This window comes from Heliconius melpomene, chromosome 5, assembly GCF_056956725.1.
Source record: "Heliconius melpomene rosina isolate 202511_hmr_F chromosome 5, ASM5695672v1, whole genome shotgun sequence".
Classification (NCBI taxonomy): domain Eukaryota; kingdom Metazoa; phylum Arthropoda; class Insecta; order Lepidoptera; family Nymphalidae; genus Heliconius; species Heliconius melpomene.
This window is the reverse complement of record NC_140393.1, coordinates 2,867,775-2,892,813: the sequence shown is the minus strand read 5'-3', so window position 1 is coordinate 2,892,813 and position 25,039 is coordinate 2,867,775. Positions and strand designations below refer to the sequence as shown.

Sequence of the window (25,039 nt, the reverse complement as noted above, 5' to 3'; positions counted from 1 at the left end):
AATTATATTTTTTCAAGCGCTTATTTGTGAAAATTTTGATATCATTTTACGATTCTACTATAACTTTTGCCACCTTGAACTCTCCCATCAAGTATGATTTACAGTTTTTTTCATTGAGATATTATAAAAAAATAAATCAGCTTCGCGCTAGTGTTAAGACATTTCATTCCCCACTTTCTGTCGAATCCTGGAGGCATTGCGTGTTGAGTGGCAGAACTTAACGCCGCCCTTTGCATTGAGATATTATAATGAGTATAAATAGCATATTTAATGTAAGTTAGTAACTAAATTATCATACACTATTTAAAAGTGATATTCGTATATTGAGATATTATCTAATTCAACTTGATTCCTTATTGGTGGTGCAGAGCTACTGTAAACGTGACAAGACGAGACGAGACGTGACCGGGTTCGATTTCCACTCGCGGAAATGAAATACTCTGGTGGCGAGACATAGTGCGATGTTTAGCTCTGCCTCCAAAATTCGGCTGAAAATAGGGAACGGAAGTATTTTAATGGGACCGGAGTGCCTTAATCCTAAGTTGCTAGGTTCCTGCCGCCTACCCAGCTAAATGTGGGATACAGCGTGGAGCTAAAAAAAAGAAAAGAAAATATTGGCATAATGATTATTACTTTAACATAATTTTGACACCAAATACAAAAATATACTTATAGCTTAATTAAGAATATATTTCATAATTAAATTATTTCGTTAAAAGGATTCTTTTTTTAAAAATAAAGAACCAACGCAATGCTCCACACGTCATTTTTCATACCGCAGTAGTGTATGAAATTGTAAAATGAAGTTAAAAGTAGGTAGGTATATCTAGAAAGAGATAAGTGAGAAATACTACCGCCTACTTACTGGTACTATATATAATTTTTCTTCCCTTTCATATTATCAAAACCTATGTATACTACTACCTCGTTTTTATTGTAAAGAATAGTAAGAGATTAATATCTTTTAAAAAAAATGTACACTTTTTTTTTTTGATACACTATGTATATATAACTAAAATATTAATAAATGCATTCCATTTTTGAATTCTCTGTTCTTAACAAATATCTTATATCAAGTCATTAAAATTTTTAAAAAAGAAAATGGCGGAAACAAACGGGGTGAGCTAAATAAAAAAGAAAATGGCGGAATAAGATTTTTACCCATCCACTTTCAACATTCCTATCAAAGACCAGTAGTAAATAATTATATTTATGTAAATATTTTATATCTAGAGAAAAAGTAAATACACAATCCAAATTCATTCAAAGTAAAAAACTCAATCTCCACCGTCCCTGAGAGTGCACCCAGAGCAGTTAAAAAGTTTTCTCAATAAAATTACGAAGACGCCATTAGCGAGCCGATACTCCTGAATAGGAACACGCTACGCTTGTGATGCACTTTCTTTATATTTTTTATTTACTCTCAAACAGTTAATGAGTTTCTTGGAAGTGTAGGTAGGGGAGGGTACGTGCAGCCATCTGCAGTCATCCTTCCGACGTTGGGGTTCAGTGAACGAGGCTTTTTTGCTATGTTGTTATTGTTACCGATTCGCGCCGGCTTTTGCCGGTTTTTGGGACTCATTTACATTTCATAAACGATGCTGCAGTTAGTAACTTTGTTAAATAAAATCAAAATCAGCTTCACACTGTATCGTGCACACAGCAGGATAGGCAGAGGGGACCTAGTGTTATGACACTCCGTTCCCCACTTTCTGCCGAATTTTAGAGGCATTGCGTGTTTAGTGGCAGAACTCAACGCCGCGCTTTGCCTCGACACCAGAGCGAAGAAATGGAAATACAAACGTAACCAATATATTAAATAAGTAGTAAATCTATTTAATGTTTAAAATGATAATAATGTTATTCTAAGCAATATAATGTGTTTAGAACAAAATCATTATCATTATTCTTTATACTTTTACTTTTATTACTTTTTATGTGATACTCATATTTTAACATAAATATAAATAAATATTCCTTTTTTGAATACATTTTTCGTTCACAGTTAAATATAAGACATCTATGAAGTAATACAATATAGCTAAATTCTGTCTTATTAATATAATAATAGTAGCTATACTACAGTTAAAGCCTAAATAACTATAAATTTACTTCCCTCTCATGATGCAATACCACTAACACTTGGTCGGAGAGTGAGTAATTTAACTTTACATTCCCTTTGCCCTAGAAGCCTATAATTATGGACAATACAATAAAAATAATATCTAAAAGCATGTATAGATAACTATTTTCATAAAGTTGACTGACACATACAAATGTATGACTCACACATGGAAGAAAACAAATCACATGCACTTCTATTAGATAACCAAGGGGGGGATCATTCAACGGATATTAGATTACCTTCCGATACTGTCGTGACATAACTATCATTGTAGAGTTCTCAGTAAATGCATATAAAATCTGATAAGGTCATAGGTTAAATATCTGGAATTTCTGGACTATCTTTTACCATCTGAAGAAGGAGTGGTGGAAAGTGAGGAACGGAATGTCTCAACACCAGGTTCACTCTGCCTGCTTTTTGCGGGATACAGCGTGAAGCTGAAGAATTATAGTGTGTCACTCATTATATTTTGTAATTTCGGTCTATTTAAAGAGATTCCGTATTTAATGGCGGAATCCTATACATTTCTAGGCAAATAGGGCCATTGTAGAGCTTTTACATATACCTTTTTTATACATAAAGGAAAAATAAGTTTAAATATTCCCTCACGTGGTATTCGAACTTACAAATTGAATATATATCATAATAAATTAAAATTAAATTAAATCAGCTTCACGCTGCACACAGAGTAGGCAGAGGGGACTTAGTGTTAAGACACTCCGTTCCCTACTACTACTTTCTGCCGAATTCTGGAGGCATTGCGTGTTGAGTGGCAGAACTCAACGTCGCGCTTTGCCACGACACCAGAGCGAAGAAATGGAAATATAAACGTAAATTAATATTCCACTTCCTCGAGTGGGGATGGAACCCACAAACGTCACGTTAAAAATCAAAATTAAATTAAATGAACAATTCATACATATATTTATTTAACAAGATATTCTTTCAAAAATAATAAAAATCTTAATATTTTTCCAGACTCGTCTACCTCAAATAACGACGGTGCTAGCTGTAGTAGCGTTTTCTTCAAGCAGTATTGTCAAATCGCCAGAAATCCAAGAAAATAACTTCGAATTGTTGATATTACATAACAATGACATGCACGCGAGGTTTGAACAGACATCACAGCTGAGTGGGGCTTGCACCGTCGCTGATAGGGAAGCTGGCAAATGCTACGGGGGATTCCCAAGAGTTGCTTACGTGTAAGTACAGGTTTTGTTGATGTCTTGGAATTCCACGAAAAGTAGTGATCGGAAGTTTTAATGGGAACGGAGCGTCTTAACAGTAGGTTCACAGGTTCCCTCTACCTACCATTCTATGTGCGGGATAAAGCGTGAAATTGCAAAATAAAAAAATAGAACTTCACGCTTATAGCGGAGTAGACAGAGGGAACCGTTTTTTTCCACTTTCTACCAATTTTCTGAGACATTTTCGTGTTGAGTGGCGGAACTTTACACCGCGATTTATCTACCAGAGCGGTGAAATGAAAATAATTTAAATTTAATCATTCCCCCGAGTGTTGATTGATCCCAGAAACCAGAGCTATAAATGTCATACAACTGTCTCACCGACCTTTTAATATACCTACAAATTATTAAACATAATCAATAGATATAGTATAGACAGTACTTAGTCGTGGATTCAAATTCATTATACGAGATGTTTAATATTTATTAAACATTGTACTGGACGCAATGCAGGAATAAAAACAGCAAAAAGATGCAATGATAAATTCAATCATTTACATACATACATATATTCATAATTTATTAAAGAGCACAAATAAAACGATATTTATTTACTTAAGTAAGTTGTAGGTAGGTATACTCGTACTTAATAAATATTATGTATGTACTTATATTTGTAGAATCTGGAAATAATATAGAGAAAAAAATATAAAAGCAAGTTATTTCTCTTCTTTTCGATAACTATATATATATATATATATAGTGTGTGGTGTTGTGGTATATATATATATATATATATATATATATATATATATATATATACAACAACATATAAAGTAAATTATCTATATATATAAAATCGAAAAGTCACTCACTCATCACGAAATCTCAGAAACTACAAGTGCTAGGAATCTCAAATTTTGCATAAGAGTTACTTACAGGACGTATGTGCCCGCTAAGATGGGCATTTGTAAAATTCGACTTCTAAGGGGTTGTTTTTGAGGTTAAAAGTTTATATGAAACTTTGTTACTACAAGTGCTAGGAGTCTCAAATTTTGCATGGACGTCACTTATAGGACGTAGGTACTCATGGAGACAGAAATTAATAATAACGTAGTTCAAGCAGGCGAAGCCGTGGGCGGGCCGCTAGTTATATACTATACATAAGTGTTATATCATATATTATAGAATATATTCATAAGCTCACTGAAAGCTTGTAAACTGAGTATCTCCATGGTGGACGCTTCGCTACGCAGTAGTAGACCGCAAACATTATACTATTTGCTTAAATATCATATTGCCTTTGATAGTACTGAGATTTGTACCATATATTGCTAATACGGAGATATATGAATCAGCTTCACGCTGTATCCCGCACACAGGATAGGCAGAGGGAATCTAGTGTTAGGAGAATCCGTTTCCCACCTTCCACCAAATTCTGTCTCGTTACCAGAGTGGAGTGTTATTAATGGGAGCAGAGTGTATTAGCACCAGGTTTCCAAGTTCCCTCTGCTTATAGCAAGGTGATATATGCGGGATACAGCTAATAAAAAAAAAGTTGTCATAGGAAATTGTTAGATCTTGAAAACAAGGTTACTTTTTATTTTCTTTATATAAAGAGTATATTCCCCAGTATATATGGAAACATAGTAAAACTATGTCTTTTAAACAATTTCCTTCTTTAAATTTCAGTGTGAAGGAGGCAAGAAGAGCAGCGGCCGCTGGTGAGGGTCCACCCGTCCTGTACCTGAATGCTGGAGACACGTACACTGGTACCGCCTGGTTCACCATATACAAATGGAAAATTGCCGCCGAATTTCTTAATGCCTTACAGCCAGATGCTGTTGTAAGTACCTATACTGCTATTTTTCAACTATTACACGTTATATCAATGTAATTGCTATCATTATGTTTTGTTTAAGCTTTTGGTCTATTGATTTGTTTTCAATATTCGTTTATTTGCACGTAGGTATATTAAAGAGCTGAGTTTACTCGGATTCTGGTCATTTAAGTAGTTATTTTTAACTTCACAAAATAATATAGAAGAATTTGTATTATGTTATAAATTAGTATAATTGCACTACTTATATAAATGTTAATAGTGGATTAATTTAGATTTTCCATCTAAGAACAACACCGTACTATTAGTAAGAATTATATTAATATATCGTCTGCTTAGAGTGGAAACCAATTATTATTAAAACAAATGACCAAGACAGACAAAAAACATCTTTAGAAAACCATAAGTATAGATATATGTATCAAGTTTTCACAATTTCAAAAATAAAGTTATATTCTTTTCTATATAAAATAAATAAAGGTTAAAATAAATTTTATGTATATTTTTACATTTTCGAATTGTATAAAAATGTACACAACGGAAATACAAAAGAACGGAATATCATGTTTACTCTAAGCCGACGATATGGCAATCAACGGGATATGACCATTCGCATGCTTAACGCAAATCCAGTATTAGTGTCCAATAATTGTGTTGACGCTACACTGTTGTCTGATAACGCCTCGTTTGTCGCTTGATGCATAGCCTAGACAATGAGAAACGTCCATATTATACATGCTAAGATGTGGCGTGTTGACAAACCTGAACACCACCCACCACCACCACCACCACCACCATACCACAGCCGTACCTATATATATCTACCAATACTCTCTGTTTGCTGCTACGTTCAAATGCACTAGAATCGGTATTCATATAGAAATATTTCAAAATAAACCTGTAGATGAATAATTTTAATATAAATATTTAGTTTGAAAACATTCAGTTCGCTCTGAAACGTCCATTGAAATTTTTGTCACGTGAATATTTACGTCGACCGAATAGTTCATGTCATTAATTTTAATTTGCTTCAGTTGCATAAATAATGAATTTATTAATAAATTATATATTGGAATAAATTATATATAATAAGTAGTCAAATGAAGAAATTTCCTTCTTCATTAGACGACGTATACAAACACAGGGATGAATTGGATTTGTGAAATAAAAAAAACATACAGGCTAATTCTAATACGCTTCTCGACGTCTATTTTCATTTCTAATCTTCCATTTCAATATCGAGAATTTCATGCTCATAAATCTCATATTATTGAGTGGAAATACTATCCTTTGACTTCCCTTTTTGATTATCAAAGATTATACACGGACTGGAATGCAATGCTGCAATGATGCTGAAAACAGTTCAGAACTAATAAAGCCGGAACACAAAGCTGGAATAAGTCAATCAACAAAATGGCGAGGCATTTTCATAGTGATATTTTCTATCGGTGACAGCGCTGCGAAGTTATATTTAATATTACATACTATGTACATAGAGCGTTATGTACTGTGGAAAATCAATAATTGTCACGTCACGTCCGCTTACATAATGTGGCGTGACACTTTATATATCTGTTTCCTTTATTTGGGAAGTAAGATAGGGTGGTGGGAAGTAAGGGTGGCTACATTCACATATATTTACATAGGTATACCCTACCAATATTTCTAGGTGATGTCGTTGCTTCAACACACTTGTGATTGTCCTTTGCCCGAACATGTTATATCTATACTAATATAATAAAGCGGAAGAGTTTGTTTGTTTGTTTGTTTGAACGCTAAGATCTCCGGATCTACTGGTCCGATTTACTATGTTTTTGTTTTGTATGAAAGCGGCATTCTTCAGAAGTGATATAGGCTATATAATATTACATTACACATATGTACTAATAAATTAAAATACTTTCTAATTTGACATGCAATTTATTCTTCCATGTTAATAACAACCGTCGTCGCTATGCGACCGCGTTCGTTACCGCGTCATTTTGATATCCATCCTTATGAAAATAAATATAATAGTCACTTTTAGCATTTCATCTAAATTGAAATTATATTTCTATACAAATTATATTCTTATATTTCAAGCAGGCGTAGCCGCGTCCGGGTCCGCTAGTCCTAAAATAATAAGAAAATATTTTTTTATCCACTCTAGTACAACATAAAAAAAACCGGGTCTTATCCCACAAAATGCGGGATACAAAATCCCGGGATATAGAATCCCGCATTTTGTAGGGTAGCTTAAGCTGAAAGAATTTAATGTCTGAATAATTTCGTTAAGCTTGACATTCTACACACTGCCAATGTAGAAATATTATATAGGTACTTGGGAAGCGAGAAAAAATATTTAACAAGACGATAGCCACTTTTTTGTTATAAATTTAACGGAATCCCTCATAAATTCGGCGGAAAGTGGGAACAGAGAGTCTTAACTGTAGATTCCCTCTGCCTACCCTACTATGCTTGCTGAAAAATAAATATTATTTATAAAACAATTCAAGTAGCATCTATATCGTAATATTTATGCCCTATATTAAAGTTAATAACTAAGCGAAGAATCGTATGAACACAACAAGATCAATTGATTTACAGAGGTAAACGTAAGTTATATTTATATTATGATTTTTAAGAGTACTAAACTAACTAACAACTAACACTAGGTGGCGTTCACTAACATTAACTATTAGAAATTAATTAAGTCATTGGTATGTTTCATGTTCTTTTGTGTATGTCTTTTCGTCAGTCATTTGTTGGTTTTCAGTTTATATAAGACTTTTTCTTTACAAAAAATTATAATAAAATAACTTAATTTAAATAAAGAATACTCTATTTTTATCATACATGAAATGATGATGAGGCCAGTCGTGGCGCAAGGGCACAAGCGTTTGAATATAAACGTGACAGGTTGTGGGTTCGATTCCCACAACCATTTGAGGAAATAAAATATTTTATATTTAATTTTTTTCCGCTCTGGTGTCAAGTGGCGTTGAGTTCCCCCACTCATCCCGAAATGCCATCAGAATTCGCGGAAATGTGCCTCAGATCTGGATACAGCGTGAAAGAGAAAAAAAAGGAAATGATAATCCATATTCATGTTCTGATTATTTAGATTCCTAACGTTGTAATAAAAGCACATAACTAACAAACTAACAATCTGTCTTTCCACGTCTTTTCGAACTTTTATATTAATAATTTCACAAATTTAACAACACTTATATTATATTCTACTAACTCTCTATACTACTTTTTACTATGTCTTTAACATATTTTTTTATTATATTTTATACTTTATTTTTTCAGAATTTCGCAAACGACGACCTTATTAAAGGGCATTCAAATCTTACACCTTTCGTCGAAAATATAGGAACGATGATCTTAGCTAGCAATATTGTTATAAATTCTGAAATTGCTAAGCAGAAGATACAAAAATCTATTATTAAAGAAATACAAGGCATTAAAATCGGTATAGTTGGTTTTCTTACTCCAAAATCAGACATTTTGGATATCATAGGCGATATAGAATATATCGATGAAGTAATAGCAGTACAAGAGGAAGTACAAAAACTTAAATTGCAAAACGTTAAAATTATAATCGCTTTAGGTAACTCTGATAAAGGAAAAGATATCGAAATTGCTTCGGAAGTTGATGGTGTCGATCTTGTAATTAGTGGCCATAAAAATATCTTCTTTTCCAATGGCTCAAATGCAGAACCTGACTTTGAGGAAGAAACAAAACCATTTGTAATACAACAAAGAACAGGCAAACAAATACCCATAATACAGTCACATGCGTATAATAAATATTTTGGCAAAATATTGGCTGTATTTAATGATAATGGAGACATCATCAGTTATCAAGTCGATCAATTACTTCTTGATGAATCTATACCCCAAGATTCTCAAATTCTCGGAATAATCAAAGAATCAGCAGTCAACATAGCTTCTTCAAATGCAGCAGTTGGTAACACAGTTGTGACCCTTGACGGGGAAACATGTGGCTTAGAGGAATGTAATTTTGGTAATTTAGTGTTAGATTCCATAGTTTTTCATTATGCTTCAAAATTTGAAGGTGACCAATGGACTGATGCTCCTATCGCTATTATAAATGGAGGTGCATTTGCAGGAAAAATCTTACCAAATAATAACCCGATCAGCACATCAGATTTACTTTCTATTATACCAGAGAACGATGTCTTAGTGACTGTTAGTATGAATGGGACTATACTTAACCACATCTTAGAGTACTCTGTCTCTGATTATAAACGGAATGGAGGTTCAAGTCAGTTTCTGCAATTTTCAGGTATCAGAGCAACATTTGACTTGGCTAAAGATCCTAATTCCAGATTAATCAACGCTGTCGTGCGGTGTTGGGACTGCTTGGTTCCACAATTCTTTTCTATTGATGATTGGAGAGAATATAAAATAATAATGCCTTCTTCCTTAGCTCGCGGTAGTCATGGCAATTCTATATTGGCCGATTTACCAAAAGAGGAGCTCGAGTATGATGTGATAACATGTGTTGCTGATTATATAGAAAGAAGAAGTCCAGTGTACCCTGAAATAGCTGAACGCATAGTACTTTTAAACCAGGAATCAGCTCCAGATTCTGCTATTGCTCTCAGTCCAACGATATTAGTCCTAACTCTAACTATATTACGATTCTTTATTGTATAATTATTGGCAATTTTATAAATAATTAAAACACTATAAAAATGTTTGATTTTATTTTAATCGCTTTTCCCGAATATTTTCCGTTGCGATTTGTTTTCGAAGTAAATACCAATATTAAGGAAGTGAATAAGACTATATTACACGTTTTATTGTAAGTATCATTTATGTTGGCTTTTATTAACCATCATTTGTATCAATATATACTAACATTTTGTAAATATACTTTATGTAAATGCTATTTTTGTCTATATTTAGCGGTGGTTTATACATAAATCTAAATTATTCTTAGGATTATTTGTATATTATATTAAAACTCTGCAGGTCGTAGATGGATGCATGTTGTTATCTCTGTAACTCTATATAATTATTTTTATATTATTTTATATATTACAAAACAATTTAATTTTGGTGAACACTGACTTAATTTTATTTGTACAAGGTTTTCCAAAGATTCTTACAATGATACTCTTATATTAACACATGCAATAAACAATAATTATTAATGGATTAAATATAAATATGTATATAATAAGTACTAACTTTCCTTATTCTAATTTGTTGCAGTCCTTGGGAAACCATGAATTTGATAATGGTATTTCTGGCCTCACACCTTTTATAAGAAATTTGACGTGCCCAATTCTGGCAGCTAATCTCCTTCTCACAAAAGAACCAGACTTACAAGCAGAACACAATTTGATGAATTCAGTTATATTCAACATAAACGGTGTTAAAGTAGGCGTAATTGGGTACCTCACCCCCGACACACAAATTTTGGCCGTCAAAAATAAGGTTGTTTACATTGAAGAAGTAATTGCATTAAATAAGGAAGTCAAAAAATTGAAGAATGAAGGCGTCAAAATATTCATAGCCTTAGGACATTCAGGATTTACAAAAGATTTAGAAATAGCAGAAAAAGTTGAGGATATCGATCTCGTCATTGGTGGTCATACAAATACATTCTTATGGAATGGCACAGCTCCCGATGCAGAAACAATACAAGGGCCTTATCCTACTTTAGTTAAACAGCCTTCATCAGGTAGACTCGTGCCAGTGGTGCAAGCTTATGCGTATACTAAATATTTAGGAAAACTACATCTTGTTTTTAATTCCGAAGGTGAACTAATAAAATATAAAGGAAATCCAATATTATTAAATAATTCCATACCACAAGATCCTGAAGTACTCGCAGTTGTTGATAGATACCGTAAAAATATTATAAAAATATCGGATGTAGTAGTTGGAATGTCTTCTGTGGTTCTAGATGGTCTGTCGTGCCGTTTACGAGAATGTAATATGGGAAACTTAATAACAGATGCCATTGTAGATAAATATGCTTCCGAGTACAAAGGTGATGGCTGGACGGACGCCCCCGTGGCGGTCGTTCAAGGTGGAGGCATTCGAGCATCCATCGCACATGTAGATCAACGATTTAATGTCTCTAAGGGAGATTTATTTACTGTTATGCCGTTTGATGGTAACATTGTGAAGATTAAAATCAACGGGTCAAATATCTGGAAAATGCTAGAACATTCCGTAGCAGGATATAATGTAGTACGAGCACCTGGGCAATTTTTACAAATGTCAGGATTAAAAGTGGAATATGATTTCAAGAAGCAACCAGGACATAGAGTTTTAAATGTTCAAGTGCTATGTGGAAAATGTCAAATTCCTTCATATTCGCCAGTCAACATATCTGAAACTTATTACATATTAACAAATGCATTTCTTTCAATGGGCGGTGATGGATTTTCAATATTTAATGGTTTACTTTCAACTAATTTGAATTACAATGAATTATCATGTACAGTAGATTATATGAACCGAACTAGTCCCGTGCACCCAGCTGTCGAGGGTAGAATTATAATTCACAACAAATCGTCTTCAAATGATGCCACTAATAGAATTATTTCTAAAGTTTTACTTATTATATGTGTTATAGTGTTATTTAGTTAATTTTACAAAATTCTCGAAATATCTTTATAGATTCTAAAAATGTATAATCTGAAATGCAATTTCTCAAACTAAGAATACTAATCTTAGTTGATATAATTCAGTATTAATAGTGTACTTCTAAAAATATCGTACTTATAGAAATGCTAGCTGGCTGGGCAAAGTCAGGTGCCCGTCTCAGTTTTTTTTAATAAAAAATTAACACTGAACCCTCTTACACCCTTTACACAAAAGAAAGTTTATAATGTAAAGTCGACAACGCTTGCGTTTTTTCACTAAATTCTACTAATAAGTAAATCTTATTTAAAAATTTGAAAATATGAAAAACCCCCCCCAACATGAAAACATCTTCACTTTAGTATTACTCGAAAATAATTCCTATAAAGATTTCCGTGTGAACTGATATCGTAAATTTTACATTAACTAAATTACGATTACCATGAAACAAGGCCTCCCAGTAACACCCAGTCTTATAGGTATTTTAGTTTTTTTATATAGTTTTTTTAGAATAGGTATTATACAATTTAACTCTGTTTAGGTTTAATCTAAAATTTCCAATAAATAATCCCAGATTTAATTGTCATTATTTTTAAACTATTATATGCAAATTAAATTTAGTTCCCAACTTTATATTGAGTCGGTGGAATCGTATAGAATACTTAAATGTTAAGATGATAGTGCTGCTTAGTACTACCATTACCAGTAACCGTCCTAGAAATTATTATTAGTTATTTATAATAATGTATAACTTATGAAAGAAGAAATATCAACATTATTTACCTGAAGATTAGAATGACTTCTTATTAACTTCTAATCCTTCTATGTTATTATATTATTGGTTATTTCTAAGAAATTATATTAGTTTATGAAGCTAAAGTATATACAAAATATGTTAATTAATAAAATCCAACAAACTTGATGCGGTCAAACGCAAGCCTATTCCATATAAAAAAAAAAATAAAAAAAAAACTGTTCTTTCTTTTTATTCCTTTTCAACTGCCACGTTCGGACGTTAGTCAACGGTTAGTTGATATTTATTTAACAACGAATTATTTGAATGCCAGTGGAACGCTAATTGATTATATAGTTTAAAATAAGCGTTTTTAGCATCTTCACGCGGTATCCCGTAAGTCTGGTGCGTGCAAGCAGACGTAGGCAAAGGAAGTCCAGTGTTAAGACACTCCGCTCCCCACTATCCACCGAGTTCTAGAGGCACTGGCCTCAAATAGTTATAGTATATATTAATAATAATTATTATTTATATATTTTCTAATATAATTTGTGAAATATAATCCTCTAAAACCTGCCCTCGATCTGACAATCCATTTAATAGACATACGGGAAGTACGCCATGTGACGCCGGCGTTAATAATGAAAACGACCTGACCAGCTGACCGTCGACTGACAACAAAAGTGCTTGTTACCTAATTCAATGAAGTATTTTGATTTGGAAAACAATGTACTATTGTTGATAAAACTTTAGTAATTATGAGATTTTATTTTAATTTATAAGTTTACAGTCAGTAAACGCGATAGATTATGGGTTTTAGTCCCACTGCGGTGGGGGGGGCAATGAATTATTATTTATTATACCTTCATTTCTTTGCTCTTGTAACATTGCTATGAGCGGAATACAGTGTGAAGCTAAAATAAACAATATCTAAGCATTCTATTGACTATTGTCAAACATGTATCTGTTTAATTTTCAAGTTTATTATGTTTCCTTTTATTTTACTAATAACTTAAGTTTTTTCAGTTATTATAGCTTTACAATATTAACTGTATAACTTTATTTTTACGGGATTGTATAGAGTACCTGCTCTATAGATATATAATATAGATTAGACGTTAATTGATTTGAAATTTATTTTAATTTTTAATTAGAATAATTAGCACGTGACCAAATTTACATTTTTGTACTGAATTGTACTATAATGTATTAAGATAACGCAAGTACTTCGTTTTAATTATTTATATCATGCATATGCATACATGTTTAAAATGTTCCTTTTTATCATTCATCATTCTTAACATTTTCATTAACATGATATTCATTTCATAATCATGATAAAAAAAAAATCATTTTTAACTTTTTCTCCTTCTAATATAGCTAAAATATATGGACTACTTTGCTTACTTGAACTTAACACAGTATGTGGGTTTAAAATTAGTGTTATAGTAATAACATATCATTTTAATTTATGGTTAATCGTATTGAAAAAATGGGAAAAAACATTTTTTTTTTTCAAAATACTTACATTTGTAAATATTTGTTTATAATTCCAATCCTTTACAACCTCTCAACGAAATTACAAATTACTTAACAAAGATACTTAGGCAATACTTACGTTATGCTATACTACTTAAAAGAACATATTTTAACTGGACTTTGATTAGACATAGGGAGATAAATAGATTAGACATACAGAAATAAATAAATTATTTATTTAGAGGCACAAGCTTGCGTCTGTAGACGCGACGGTACAGGGTTTGATTTCCACTCGGGGTTTGAAATATTTAATATTTTCATTTCCTTGCTCTGGTGAGGCAAAGCGAAGCGTTAGCTTCCGCCACTCAACACGCAATGCCTCATGAATTAAGCGAAAATTTGGAAACGGAAGTGTTATAACACTAGGTTCCCAGGTTCCCTTCGCTATCTCTACTATGAGCGAAATACAGATAAAAAAAATATTAACAACATTACAATATAAAAGCCTCATACTGTCAATTTCATATCCCATGATGGTAGTTCTGTTTAGAGTAGCTACTTTAAGAACTTAGGTACTTATCTTACCTAACTTTTAAGTGTTTTAATAACAATTTTGTGTTTGTAATATTATATTAAAAGCCTTATTTATATTTCTAATCTGGTACTAAATCTGTTCACTTTACCTAATATTATCATACCCACCCACATTTTACGCTCTCTCCAAACATCATTAATACTCATACTTAATAAAATTTTATGATTAATTGTAACAATATATTAATAAGGGGGATATTTGTATGTAACTAAATCCTTTTTAATATTTTAAAAACATCTTCATTATATGCTTTAGCAATAAGAAAACGTGTAGTTTATGTTTGTTAGGAACAATTCAAATATCCTCTTTATTTTATTCCGTCGCATGCCTCTCAACTTACCCTTATTGTATTTGAATGACAGTCCAAATATATTAATGACAATAATTTTCTTTTATTGTTACAGTCACTTGGAAATCACGAGTTTGACCAAGGCGTCGGCGGGTTGACCCCATTCATAAATAATCTCACTTGTCCTGTGTTGGCTGCCAATCTAATTTTGACTCATGTTCCCGAACTAGAAAAAGAAACAAATTTGAAGAAATCCGTTATATTTAATATATCTGGTACCTCAATCGGAGTAGTGGGGTATTTAACACCAGAAACTAAAATGCTAGCCGTGAAAAACGACGTGGAATACGTTGATGAAATAACAGCACTTAAAGAGGAAGTGAAAAAATTGAAAGATCAAGGCGTTCATATCATTATTGGGCTAGGTCACTCAGGATATTTAAAAGATTTACAAATAGCAAAGGAAGTAGAAGGCTTAAATTTAGTTATTGGAGGACATTCTAATACTTTTCTTTGGAACGGCACAAGTCCAGATTCAGAAGTATCCTTGGGACCTTATCCCACGTACGTAACCCAAGCATCAGGTAAACAAGTGCCCGTCGTACAGGCTTACGCTTATACTAAGTATCTAGGTAGATTACATATGGTTTTTAACGATAAAGGTGATCTAGTCAGTGCCGATGGAATTCCTATACTTTTAGATAAAAATACTCCCCAAGATCCTGATGTGCTAAATATTGTTGATCGTTACCGTACCGAGATTTTAAATTACACGGAAGAAGTTATTGGTACCACAACCGTGGTGTTAGATGGATTAAGTTGTCAGCATAATGAATGTAATATGGGTAATCTAATTACTGATGCTATGGTATATTATTATGCTTCAGAATACGATGGCAAAGACCATTGGACAGATGTACCCATGGCAATTATTCAAGGAGGTGGAATAAGATCTTCAATAGCACACGCAGATATGCCTACATCTATAACTAAAGGAGATTTAATAGGAGTAATGCCATTTGAAGGGAACCTTGTCGTAGTCACTGTAAATGGAAGCATGTTGTTACAAATGCTGGAACATTCTATAGAAAATTTAAATGATTTGGACTATCCCGGGGAATTCTTACAAATGTCTGGTATTAAAACGGTTTACGATGTCAGAAGACCGGTTGGATCGAAGGTAGTTCGCGCCGAGGTGAGGTGTTGGAACTGTTCCATCCCAATATATAGCGAAATAAATAAGAATGAAGAATATAACGTGCTGATGCCACAGTTCATATCAAATGGTGGAGATGGATACTCGATGCTCCACGGACTCCCCACGCGTGTCTTAAATTACAGCGAACTAACATGTACAATGCAATATATCAAACAGCACAGTCCTATTTATCCAGAAATAGAAGGAAGAGTGACAATCTTAAGCCAAAAAAACGACGGGTGTTCTCATATATTGTCAAAATCGTTGTTCCTATTTTTAATATATCAAATTTATAGATACTTAAGCCTATAGTAAGTAGTTTTAAAGCTAAGTTATAAGCAAAGACAAATGATGGATCTAAAGTTATTTGAGGTGTATAAATATTTCTTAAATATTGTAAATCGTTAATGTAATAAACTAAGACATTCATCACAGAGAGTATAATTAAGTAAGTATTATTATTAAGTATTATTTTTGTTAAGGTTTTGTAAAATTAAATTTAAATTAAAGTGAAAGAAAAATGTGTCATTTCGTTTTATTGCTATTAATATGATTTAATCTATGAATTGAATCAAAATTAAAGTATATTCTATAATTAAGATACATAATCGTAGGTATTTTGTATGTTATTTTACCGTAGATTTTTATTATAATCTCGTGCATGTTCAACTTACAGCAAAGTAGGCAGAGAAAACTCTATTGAAAACCTATATAATCCAATGCCGCCTATTTTAAGGGCACTCACTATCTGTTAGTCCCACCAGACAAAAAATAAACGAATTTAATAAATAGTAATGTTATGAAATATAATGGCCGTCGTGGCGCAGCGGCACTAGGGTGTGACTGTAACGCGACGGTTGTGGGTTCGATCCCCACTCGAGGAAATAAACAATTTATTTACGTTTATATTTTCATTTCTTCGCTGTGTTGTCGAGGCAAAGAGCGGCGTTGAGTTCTTTCTTGAGGTTCTTTTTTGTTTAGTAAAAAAAGAATCTTGTTAGAAGTATGTTATTAATTAAACATTTTTAACATTTTTGAAGTGTTTACACTTAAAAAAACACACATACTCCACAGTATGGTGTATATTAGATAAAATTATAGAGAAAAATACTGTTTTAAAAACGTATAAAAATTTTAATGTAGCGGAATTTGAACCCTCGCCTCTTGGAAGCGCTATGACCACTATACCATACATTCTCATCAAACTATGTCGCATTTGGCAAGAGGTACGAACTTACGGTAAACAAATGAATAAACAAATTGAAATTTTTAGGTAATCATAGGAAAAAATCAATACATACTTATATTTGTGGTTCGTTTTATATAGACACGGAACCCTCGACGGGCGAGTTTGACTCTCACTTGACCGATTTTTGCCAATAAGTACGCAGACATATTCGTGATATAATATAAATGTAAAACAACATTTAAACCGAACCGAACCGGCACATAACCAAAGTATGTCAACCTGACATCCTTTTATGGTGTTTACCAGGTTATTTTCTAAACGTGTCACTCGTCTGCTGCTATTAAAAATCCTTTGTCCATGAAAAAACTATTTTAGTAACGATGCCACTTCGTCACCTCGTTGAGTCGTGATTAGCTTGCCTTGGATACGTCGAAATGGATAGTGGATTCACATACTTCACTTTACTGAAACTGAAAAGCATATTAAAAATCTTAAAATCAAAATCTCTTACTCAAAATTTATAAGCAATAAATTTTTCATTCTTTTTTTCGTGATAGGTTTTCTCGATCACTAATAACGACAATGATAGTTATTTGTAAAATTTAAATTATTTCTAAACTATTTTTAATTTTACTTTTCTTCCAGTCACTTGGAAATCACGAGTTCGACGAGGATGTCGACGGACTCATACCTTTTATAAGGAGCCTCACAATTCCCACTGTGACCGCCAATCTAATATTAAATAAAGTACCGGGGCTTAAAAAGGAACCCAATTTACACAATTCCATCATACTTAACAGAAACGGCGTCAAAATTGGTATAATTGGATATTTAACGCCGGATACAAAATTTCTAGCACCTAAAAATGATGTCGAATACGAAGATGAAATTACTGCTATTAAGAGAGAGGTCCAAAAGTTAAAAATTAAAGGTATTAAAATATTTATAGCTCTCGGCCACTCTGGATATTATAAAGATTTGGATATTGCTGAAAATGTTGAAGATTTAGATTTAGTCATAGGTGGCCATTCCAATACCTTCCTGACAAACAAAAATAATACGAACGAAATTCCTGAATACCGTCAAGGCCCTTATCCAACTGTAGTTGAACAGAAGTCTGGTAGAAAAGTTTTAGTGGTACAAGCGTATGCATATACAAAATATTTAGGAAAACTTTTCTTAACTTTTAATAGTCAAGGTGAGATTACTCATTATAATGGAGACCCTTTGTTATTAGATGCAAAAATACCAGAAGACCCAGAAGTATTACAATTAGTTGACAGTTACCGAAATGACATAGATGAAATATACAACGAAATTGTTGGAAGCTCGTCAGTGCTTCTAGACGGAGACTCGTGTCGCCTTAAAGAGTGTAATTTAGGTAATTTTATTAATGATGCAATTATTAATTACACAAAGAAAAATTATAATGAACATTCAGATATCAATATATCTATCGTCCAAGGAGGCAGGATAAGAAGTTCCATCAGTCATCCTGGATATCCCTTTAACATTACCAAAGGAGATATGATCACCGTTATGCCTTTTTCGGATAGTCTGTGCATTATAACAATGAATGGTACCACTCTCAAGAAGGCTTTAGAACATTCGGTTGCAAATTGGAGAAAAATCGACACTCCTGGACAGTTTCTGCAGTATTCTGGTATTGAAGTAGTATACGATTTATCTCAGAGTCCAGGCTCTAGGATTGTTACTGCCAAAGGAATGTGCATAACTTGTTCAGAACTCAATGACATTACTGACGATCTTCAGTATAAAATAATGACATCAGTTTTCATAGGTGATGGTGGGGATGGGTACACCATATTCCAGAATCTTCCGAGAGAAATACTAACTTACAACGAAGTCACTTGTACTATAGATTATTTGCGCAGATATAGCCCAATAAAACCCTCCGTTTCTAACCGAATAATCATTTTGAACGAGGATAAAATACAAAACTTTGTGCTTTCGAAAGCACATTCTATCAACACAAGTACAATGTCATTATTTATAATATGTATATTTATGTTGTTATAAAATAGTAATTTAATTAACTATAAGTACAAATGAACAAAGTTTTCATAGAACTACATTCCTACTGTCATGAAATGGCAATAACAAGATATGTTTCAAATAAAGAATGTTAAAATGTTATATTTTTATTTGCTTAACCCACAATACAATAAATGTTATATATCAAGTTTTAACATATATGAATATTAGACAAATAAAATTTTTATATTGTCCAAGTACACATAAAAAATAAATAATTTCAACTTAAAAAAAGACATTACAAAAGTAAATATTACTATAAGTAATATATTAGAACTAATTACAATATAATAAATATGTAAGGCACAGTAAGTAACACATGTTAATAACTAATTTAAATCAATAAAGCTGCTGCACAAAAAAATATGAATATTCTGTCATGATAAAATATTTCTAAAGTTAACATCTAAAAATAAAATTTTAAAAAATGAATACAATATAAAAGGTCTAGCTGGATGTTACCTCTATAGCCCTATTGAAGAAAAATATGTTGTGTTGTTATTTCAGACAAAACAATATAATTAGTTAAAAACAATTCATTCGAAGCCAGTGCAACTTTCCCAAGCTTAACCAGCTAGACCCTTAATAGGTATTATTGCTTAACAATAAAATATAGAGTAACTATATTTAATCAATAACAAGAAAGGGTCTGTTTAAAATAAATGATTTTCCACCATTAAATCAGAACCATAAGGAACATGCCCCTCAAAGATAGATAGGCATTGTTTCAAGGCCTCCTGGCATTCACAGAGTTCCACACAGGGTGTGTATGCCTCTAAACTTTCACAAAGTTTGCAAAGTTTATGATAGACATGAAGTGCAGTGTCCACTTTCCCATATTGCAACTCATTTATTACTTTCATGGGTAATAATTTTTCTTTGGCTGCTACAATGTTTTTGGGTACTTTTGTTGATTTTCTTAAGTTTAGTTCCATGTATGTAGGCCAATTGTTTGTGCAAGCCTCACAAACACAAATAAATTTATATTGACTTTTAAGTGAGTAGTTGCGAGATATGCGGTCCATTACTGCATGATGAAACCTATAAATATATTAATTTACGTTTTGGTTAAGATATATTGAATTAAAAATGTAGATCAGAAATAACATTAATGTTACTGATATAAGATGAAGTACAAATTATCCTTTGCAATTTGTAATATACATATATATTCATGTCAGACTTTATTATTTTGAGGCTAGTTGTGGTCGTGAGGCAGGGGCACAAGAATGCTTGGTTTTGCATTCAGTTGGAGTTCAAGGAAATGAAATATTTAATATTTTCATTTTCTTCACTCTGGTAAGGAGGCAAAGTTGATGAAAATGTTTATGTTAGTAGTTATTACTTAAAGTTTAAAGTATTAAAAAATAACCTTACCCATAGTTATCAAATATTTGCATTCCCTTTTTAATGGGTCTCAAGGCAATCACCAACATCTTTCCAGTCCCCAATTTCGTGCATCTCGTCACATTTGGAGCACAAGAATGATTTAGCAAACTACTAAATGCGTATGGGGCACATCCTAAATTTATTTCATCCACACTTTTGCCACTTTCATCCTCCATGTTAGAAGCAATAGAATGCATATTGATGGGAGTTGTCATTTCATGTATTAATAACAACCGAGCAACACATTGTAAAACACTATCCTGTTGATCTTCACAATCATGTATCATAAAATTTGTGTCACATTTTAAAAATCTCAAGAACACTGCTGCCGTTACCGCTTTCTGAAAAATATCTGAAATTGATCTCTTGTCCGCATTTGTGGCTAGTGAATGAATAGATGCATAGTATTTCGAATCATACGTCCAATTGTCCCCAACTTTCACTTGTCCATGGAATTCAGTATTGTTAAGAGCATCAGCGGCCTCTATTGTTTTAAATAAATCAATCCAATTTAAATGATCAGTACGAGCTCTAATAACAGTTCTTAACGCTAATAGCTCAAGTTTTGTAAAATTCATCTGAAATAAGGTAGCCATTAAGGGACATTCCGTTTCATGAAACTCTTTCCAAGCCTTTGCTTTACATTCATTGCTGCAATATAAACAAAAACAGCAAGTGTCACATGGCATAAGATTAAGACATCTCGATAAACAATAACTACATGCAACTAAATGCTGATTTTTCAACAATATGGTTAAAAAAGGTTCTTCTTCAACAATAATTTCACCCACATTTATATTTTCTTTGGCTACTACATGTCTACCCATTTCTTCACTGTATATAACTTCCAGCTTAGAGCTTGCAGCAATAAAAATGGGATCCTTTTGTGTTTTCATTTTTAAAATATCTTCTATTTTAATGTTATTTGGTATAGTTTCTTTTTCAGATAAAGCATTATTACAAGACAATTTTCTTTTATTCAATTTTTGTTGAAGTTTTTTAGGATATGGCAGTGAAAAAACTGTGTCTATATCTTTTATACACTCATTGTATTTTTCTAACTCATAAAAAACTGCTGAACGATTGGACAATGCAATGCAAAAGTTTTCTGAATTGATTGTAGCATAAAGAAGAGATAAGTTATAGTACTGCCATGCCTTATGAAATTGAGATTTTGTAAAGAATTGGTTGCCACAGTTACGGTAACAAACAGACTGCTCATCACTTTTCTTAACCTCTTTAACAGAAGGGAAAGCATTAAGTTCTTCTAAAATATTATATACAAATAATACACGTTCATGTTCTGTTTTTAGTGATAATAACTTAAAAGAAATATCCTTTATTCTATTTTCTGATGTCAATTTAGCAATTACACCTTCATAGCAAGAATCAATACTCATTTTGCTATATTTATATTCTTGATTATCAAACAGAATTTCAAATAAATATGTCTCACTTTGCCACACCGTTTATAGTCGTAAATTTAGGATGTGAAATGATATATGTCATTGATCAGAGGCTGAAAACTCAGAACATTCCTCTGGATAAATCTGAAAGGGGTAAGATGTTTTTTTAATAACAAATATAATTGTGTGCACATTATTACAAAAAGTTATAAAAACATTATCAACAAACACAAATAATTTAAGAATTCACCTAAAATATCTATAAAAAGTGTTTTTTTTTAGTCCTCACAGACATAGTTGCTGTGTTACTACATCCCAAGCTATTGGACGAGCTATTTATACCTCAACCAGTCGCCACCCATGTTGTTATAAAGCAACTACTACAAGATATTTCAGCCACATCCATTATGAAACTAGATGATTATTCAATGGGAAAATTATGGGACCTCATGACAATGATATTCAAATGGCAGCTATCGGTAGCAACAAATCAAAATATATTTGACATAAGCCGGCGACATTTACGTTGCGTAGCTTCTCTAATGCCAGAGTATTTTACAAAAACACTTTTCGAAAATGCATTAAAAAAATTCGAATTATTAGCAAGTAATTTCACAAACGAAGATCACAACTGTTTGTGCAACACATTAATAATTTGGTTTTCAGAATATCATACTAAAATTTCAGTTTTACTGAGGCTAGGCTTGCAAAATAAAAATGGCACATTTTGCCTACCTTCCACTATTAACTCGAAATTCTTGAAAGATTTAGGAGAAAATATATATAAATATGAATGTAATAAAAAACATTATAACTACAAAAATTATTGTCTAGAAACGAATGAAATTAATTATATTGTAGAATCCATTGAAAAATCATCATCTAAGACACATCAAGTAGAACTGCGGCTACCGATTAATTTTGAGAATGAAAAATTAAAAAGTAAAGTTTTGAAAATTAATAAAGATATAAAATATGAAAATATCACAGCCCTTGTAAGAAATACAAGCAAAAATGACGATCTCACTTTTGTAGCAAACTATCCGAAGTCTCCACAAGAAGACCTTTTGGATATGATGCAGGAATCGTCTTTAAGTGATTAGCTTTTTTGTTGCCTGTATTACTCTGTATTCAGTTGATAAGATACAATGTTTTAAGAAGGTTTGATTTTAATTAACTTACCGTCCCTAGTAGAAGCTTCTGGGAAATGCGAAATTTTAAAGTGCACTTTTTTATTTATTACAAGTCGCATAAATACCGGGAAAGACCAGACCATAGCCTCCTAGCACTTTACCACAGACTCCAATGTAATATATTTATTAGCCAAAAGGAAATTTTATTTGCATTAAAATTACCTAATCACCACTATTTATCTAGTCACCTAATTATACTAATTAAGTATGTAAACAAATAGTAATTCTTAGCTTTTAAGTAAATTTAAAATATTACTTTCTAGTCTTGGTATGGATAGGTGCAGGAAACGTCTTTAAATAATAAATTATCTGTATTACTATGTCATGAATACAGTGGTTATAGAAGATATTTAAAACAGATATGTGTAACTAATTCGCTGTAGAAATTTCTGTATATACTAAATCTTACTGTGCATTTTTTTTATTTGGAAGTATTACAAATCAATTAAATATTGGAGTCCGGATATGGAGGATAGTAGCTTCATCCGCCATAGGTCCGGGGAAGAACCAAAATCACCAAACACCAACCACAGACTACAATATATTATTATTTAGGAAACAAAACGAAATTTTATTTCTATTATAAACCCGTCCAATTAAATAATTTGAACAACAACAACACAACACCGCTTTACGCTTTATCCCTAGCGGGGTAGTCAGAAAGGGCGGAGCGCCTCTCTTACCACTCACTTTTTCATCATAAATCTTTTTTGTCATGCCTTCATTACTCATTCGTTCGACGTGCCCAAACCAGCTGAGCACGTTCTTCTTTATTCTCACCGTGACATCCTCGCTAGTACCTGCCATTCTGTGTATCTCTTCATTCGATCAACTAAGCTGACTCCGCATATCCTACGGAGATATCGCATCTCCATGGCATTCATCTTTCTTTCATTCTTCTTCTGTAATACCCACGTTTCGCTGCCATATAACAACGTCGGATACAAACAACACTGCATTACGCCTTTCCACATCCATCTCGGATCTTCCATCTCTACTGAACATAATTCCCATGATTTCATTCACTATTAGATATTGCAGTATTAAATAATTTGATTATAGTAATTATACGAAGTAATAATTCTGAATTATTTATTAAATTCAAAATATTACAAGTGGGCCAGTCGTGGCGAAGCTTTGCCTCAACACCAGAGTAACAAAATAAAAATTTCCTCGAGTGGGAACCTAAAAGTGTCGCATTTACAGCCACAAGCCTGTGCACCTGTGCCACGACTGGCCTGACACCATCGTTTAATGCTAATAATTCCTTTTAAAAATAAGCAACAAATGTAATATTATTATTAGTTATTCTTTCACATATAAACAAAACAATAGTACAAAAATATTTTATTCACATCACATGTTTACATACCAATAAAAAAACATACATATAATAATAAAATCTAAAATTAACCTAAAATTATATCAGTATTCTATAAACAGTTATAGGACTATGACATCTCAAAATTAGTGAGATCTTTTTAAATACATTTATTATAAATATATTTTGTGTTTCATCTAAACTTTCCGAAGAAACTATTGAAAATATGTCAATGTGGATTGTTAACAAAAAATTAAAAACAATTTGTCAACGTTTGATTGAGTTCTGTTATAAATATAGTAACTATAAGTATATTAACTAACCTACACCATAAATACAAGGTATTTTTTTAAATGGTAAAGTGCTTCAAGTACATCGTTTCCATAGATTTACTGGAGTTTCGGTTTTAGAAGGACTTTATATAAAAT

The 25,039-nt window shown here is 32.2% G+C and overlaps 3 protein-coding genes across 3 annotated transcripts in view; 2 read left to right on the top strand and 1 right to left on the bottom strand.

Annotated features, from left to right (window-relative positions):
- Window positions 1–19,404, top strand: part of LOC146538902 (uncharacterized) — a 36,163-nt gene extending 16,759 nt beyond the window's left edge. Inside the window, exons 2-7 of the mRNA XM_085186127.1 lie at window positions 3,104–3,327; window positions 5,005–5,158; window positions 8,447–9,721; window positions 10,382–11,568; window positions 14,975–15,943; window positions 17,892–19,404. Coding sequence (XP_085042253.1) covers window positions 3,104–3,327; window positions 5,005–5,158; window positions 8,447–9,721; window positions 10,382–11,568; window positions 14,975–15,943; window positions 17,892–19,287 — 5,205 coding nt within the window. The 3' untranslated portion in view covers window positions 19,288–19,404. The remainder of the gene's footprint in view (window positions 1–3,103; window positions 3,328–5,004; window positions 5,159–8,446; window positions 9,722–10,381; window positions 11,569–14,974; window positions 15,944–17,891) is intronic.
- Window positions 19,394–22,091, bottom strand: Smyd4-4 (SET and MYND domain containing, class 4, member 4). Its single transcript, XM_085186126.1, has 2 exons — window positions 20,680–22,091; window positions 19,394–20,343 (listed from the first exon to the last, which is right to left on the bottom strand). Exons 1-2 carry the CDS (start codon window positions 22,089–22,091, stop codon window positions 19,956–19,958), a joined length of 1,800 nt encoding a protein of 599 aa, XP_085042252.1. The 3' UTR covers window positions 19,394–19,955.
- A 47-nt stretch (window positions 22,092–22,138) lies between these two features.
- On the top strand, window positions 22,139–23,200 carry OSCP1 (Organic solute carrier partner 1). Its single transcript, XM_085186128.1, has 2 exons — window positions 22,139–22,250; window positions 22,380–23,200. Exons 1-2 carry the CDS (start codon window positions 22,139–22,141, stop codon window positions 23,198–23,200), a joined length of 933 nt encoding a protein of 310 aa, XP_085042254.1.
- Window positions 23,201–25,039: the final 1,839 nt, after the last annotated feature.

What these genes read in the sequence shown, in the direction of transcription:
- OSCP1 (XM_085186128.1), top strand. Translation starts at nt 22,139, where the DNA reads ATGTCTCACTTTGCCACACCGTTTATAGTCGTAAATTTAGGATGTGAA. An exon ending in TCTGGATAAATCTGAAAGGG is followed by an intron (nt 22,251 to 22,379) that starts GTAAGATGTTTT and finishes GTTTTTTTTTAG; the next exon opens with TCCTCACAGACATAGTTGCT.
- Smyd4-4 (XM_085186126.1), bottom strand. Translation starts at nt 22,091, where the DNA reads ATGAGTATTGATTCTTGCTATGAAGGTGTAATTGCTAAATTGACATCA. An exon ending in CAAATATTTGATAACTATGG is followed by an intron (nt 20,344 to 20,679) that starts GTAAGGTTATTT and finishes ATATATTTATAG; the next exon opens with GTTTCATCATGCAGTAATGG.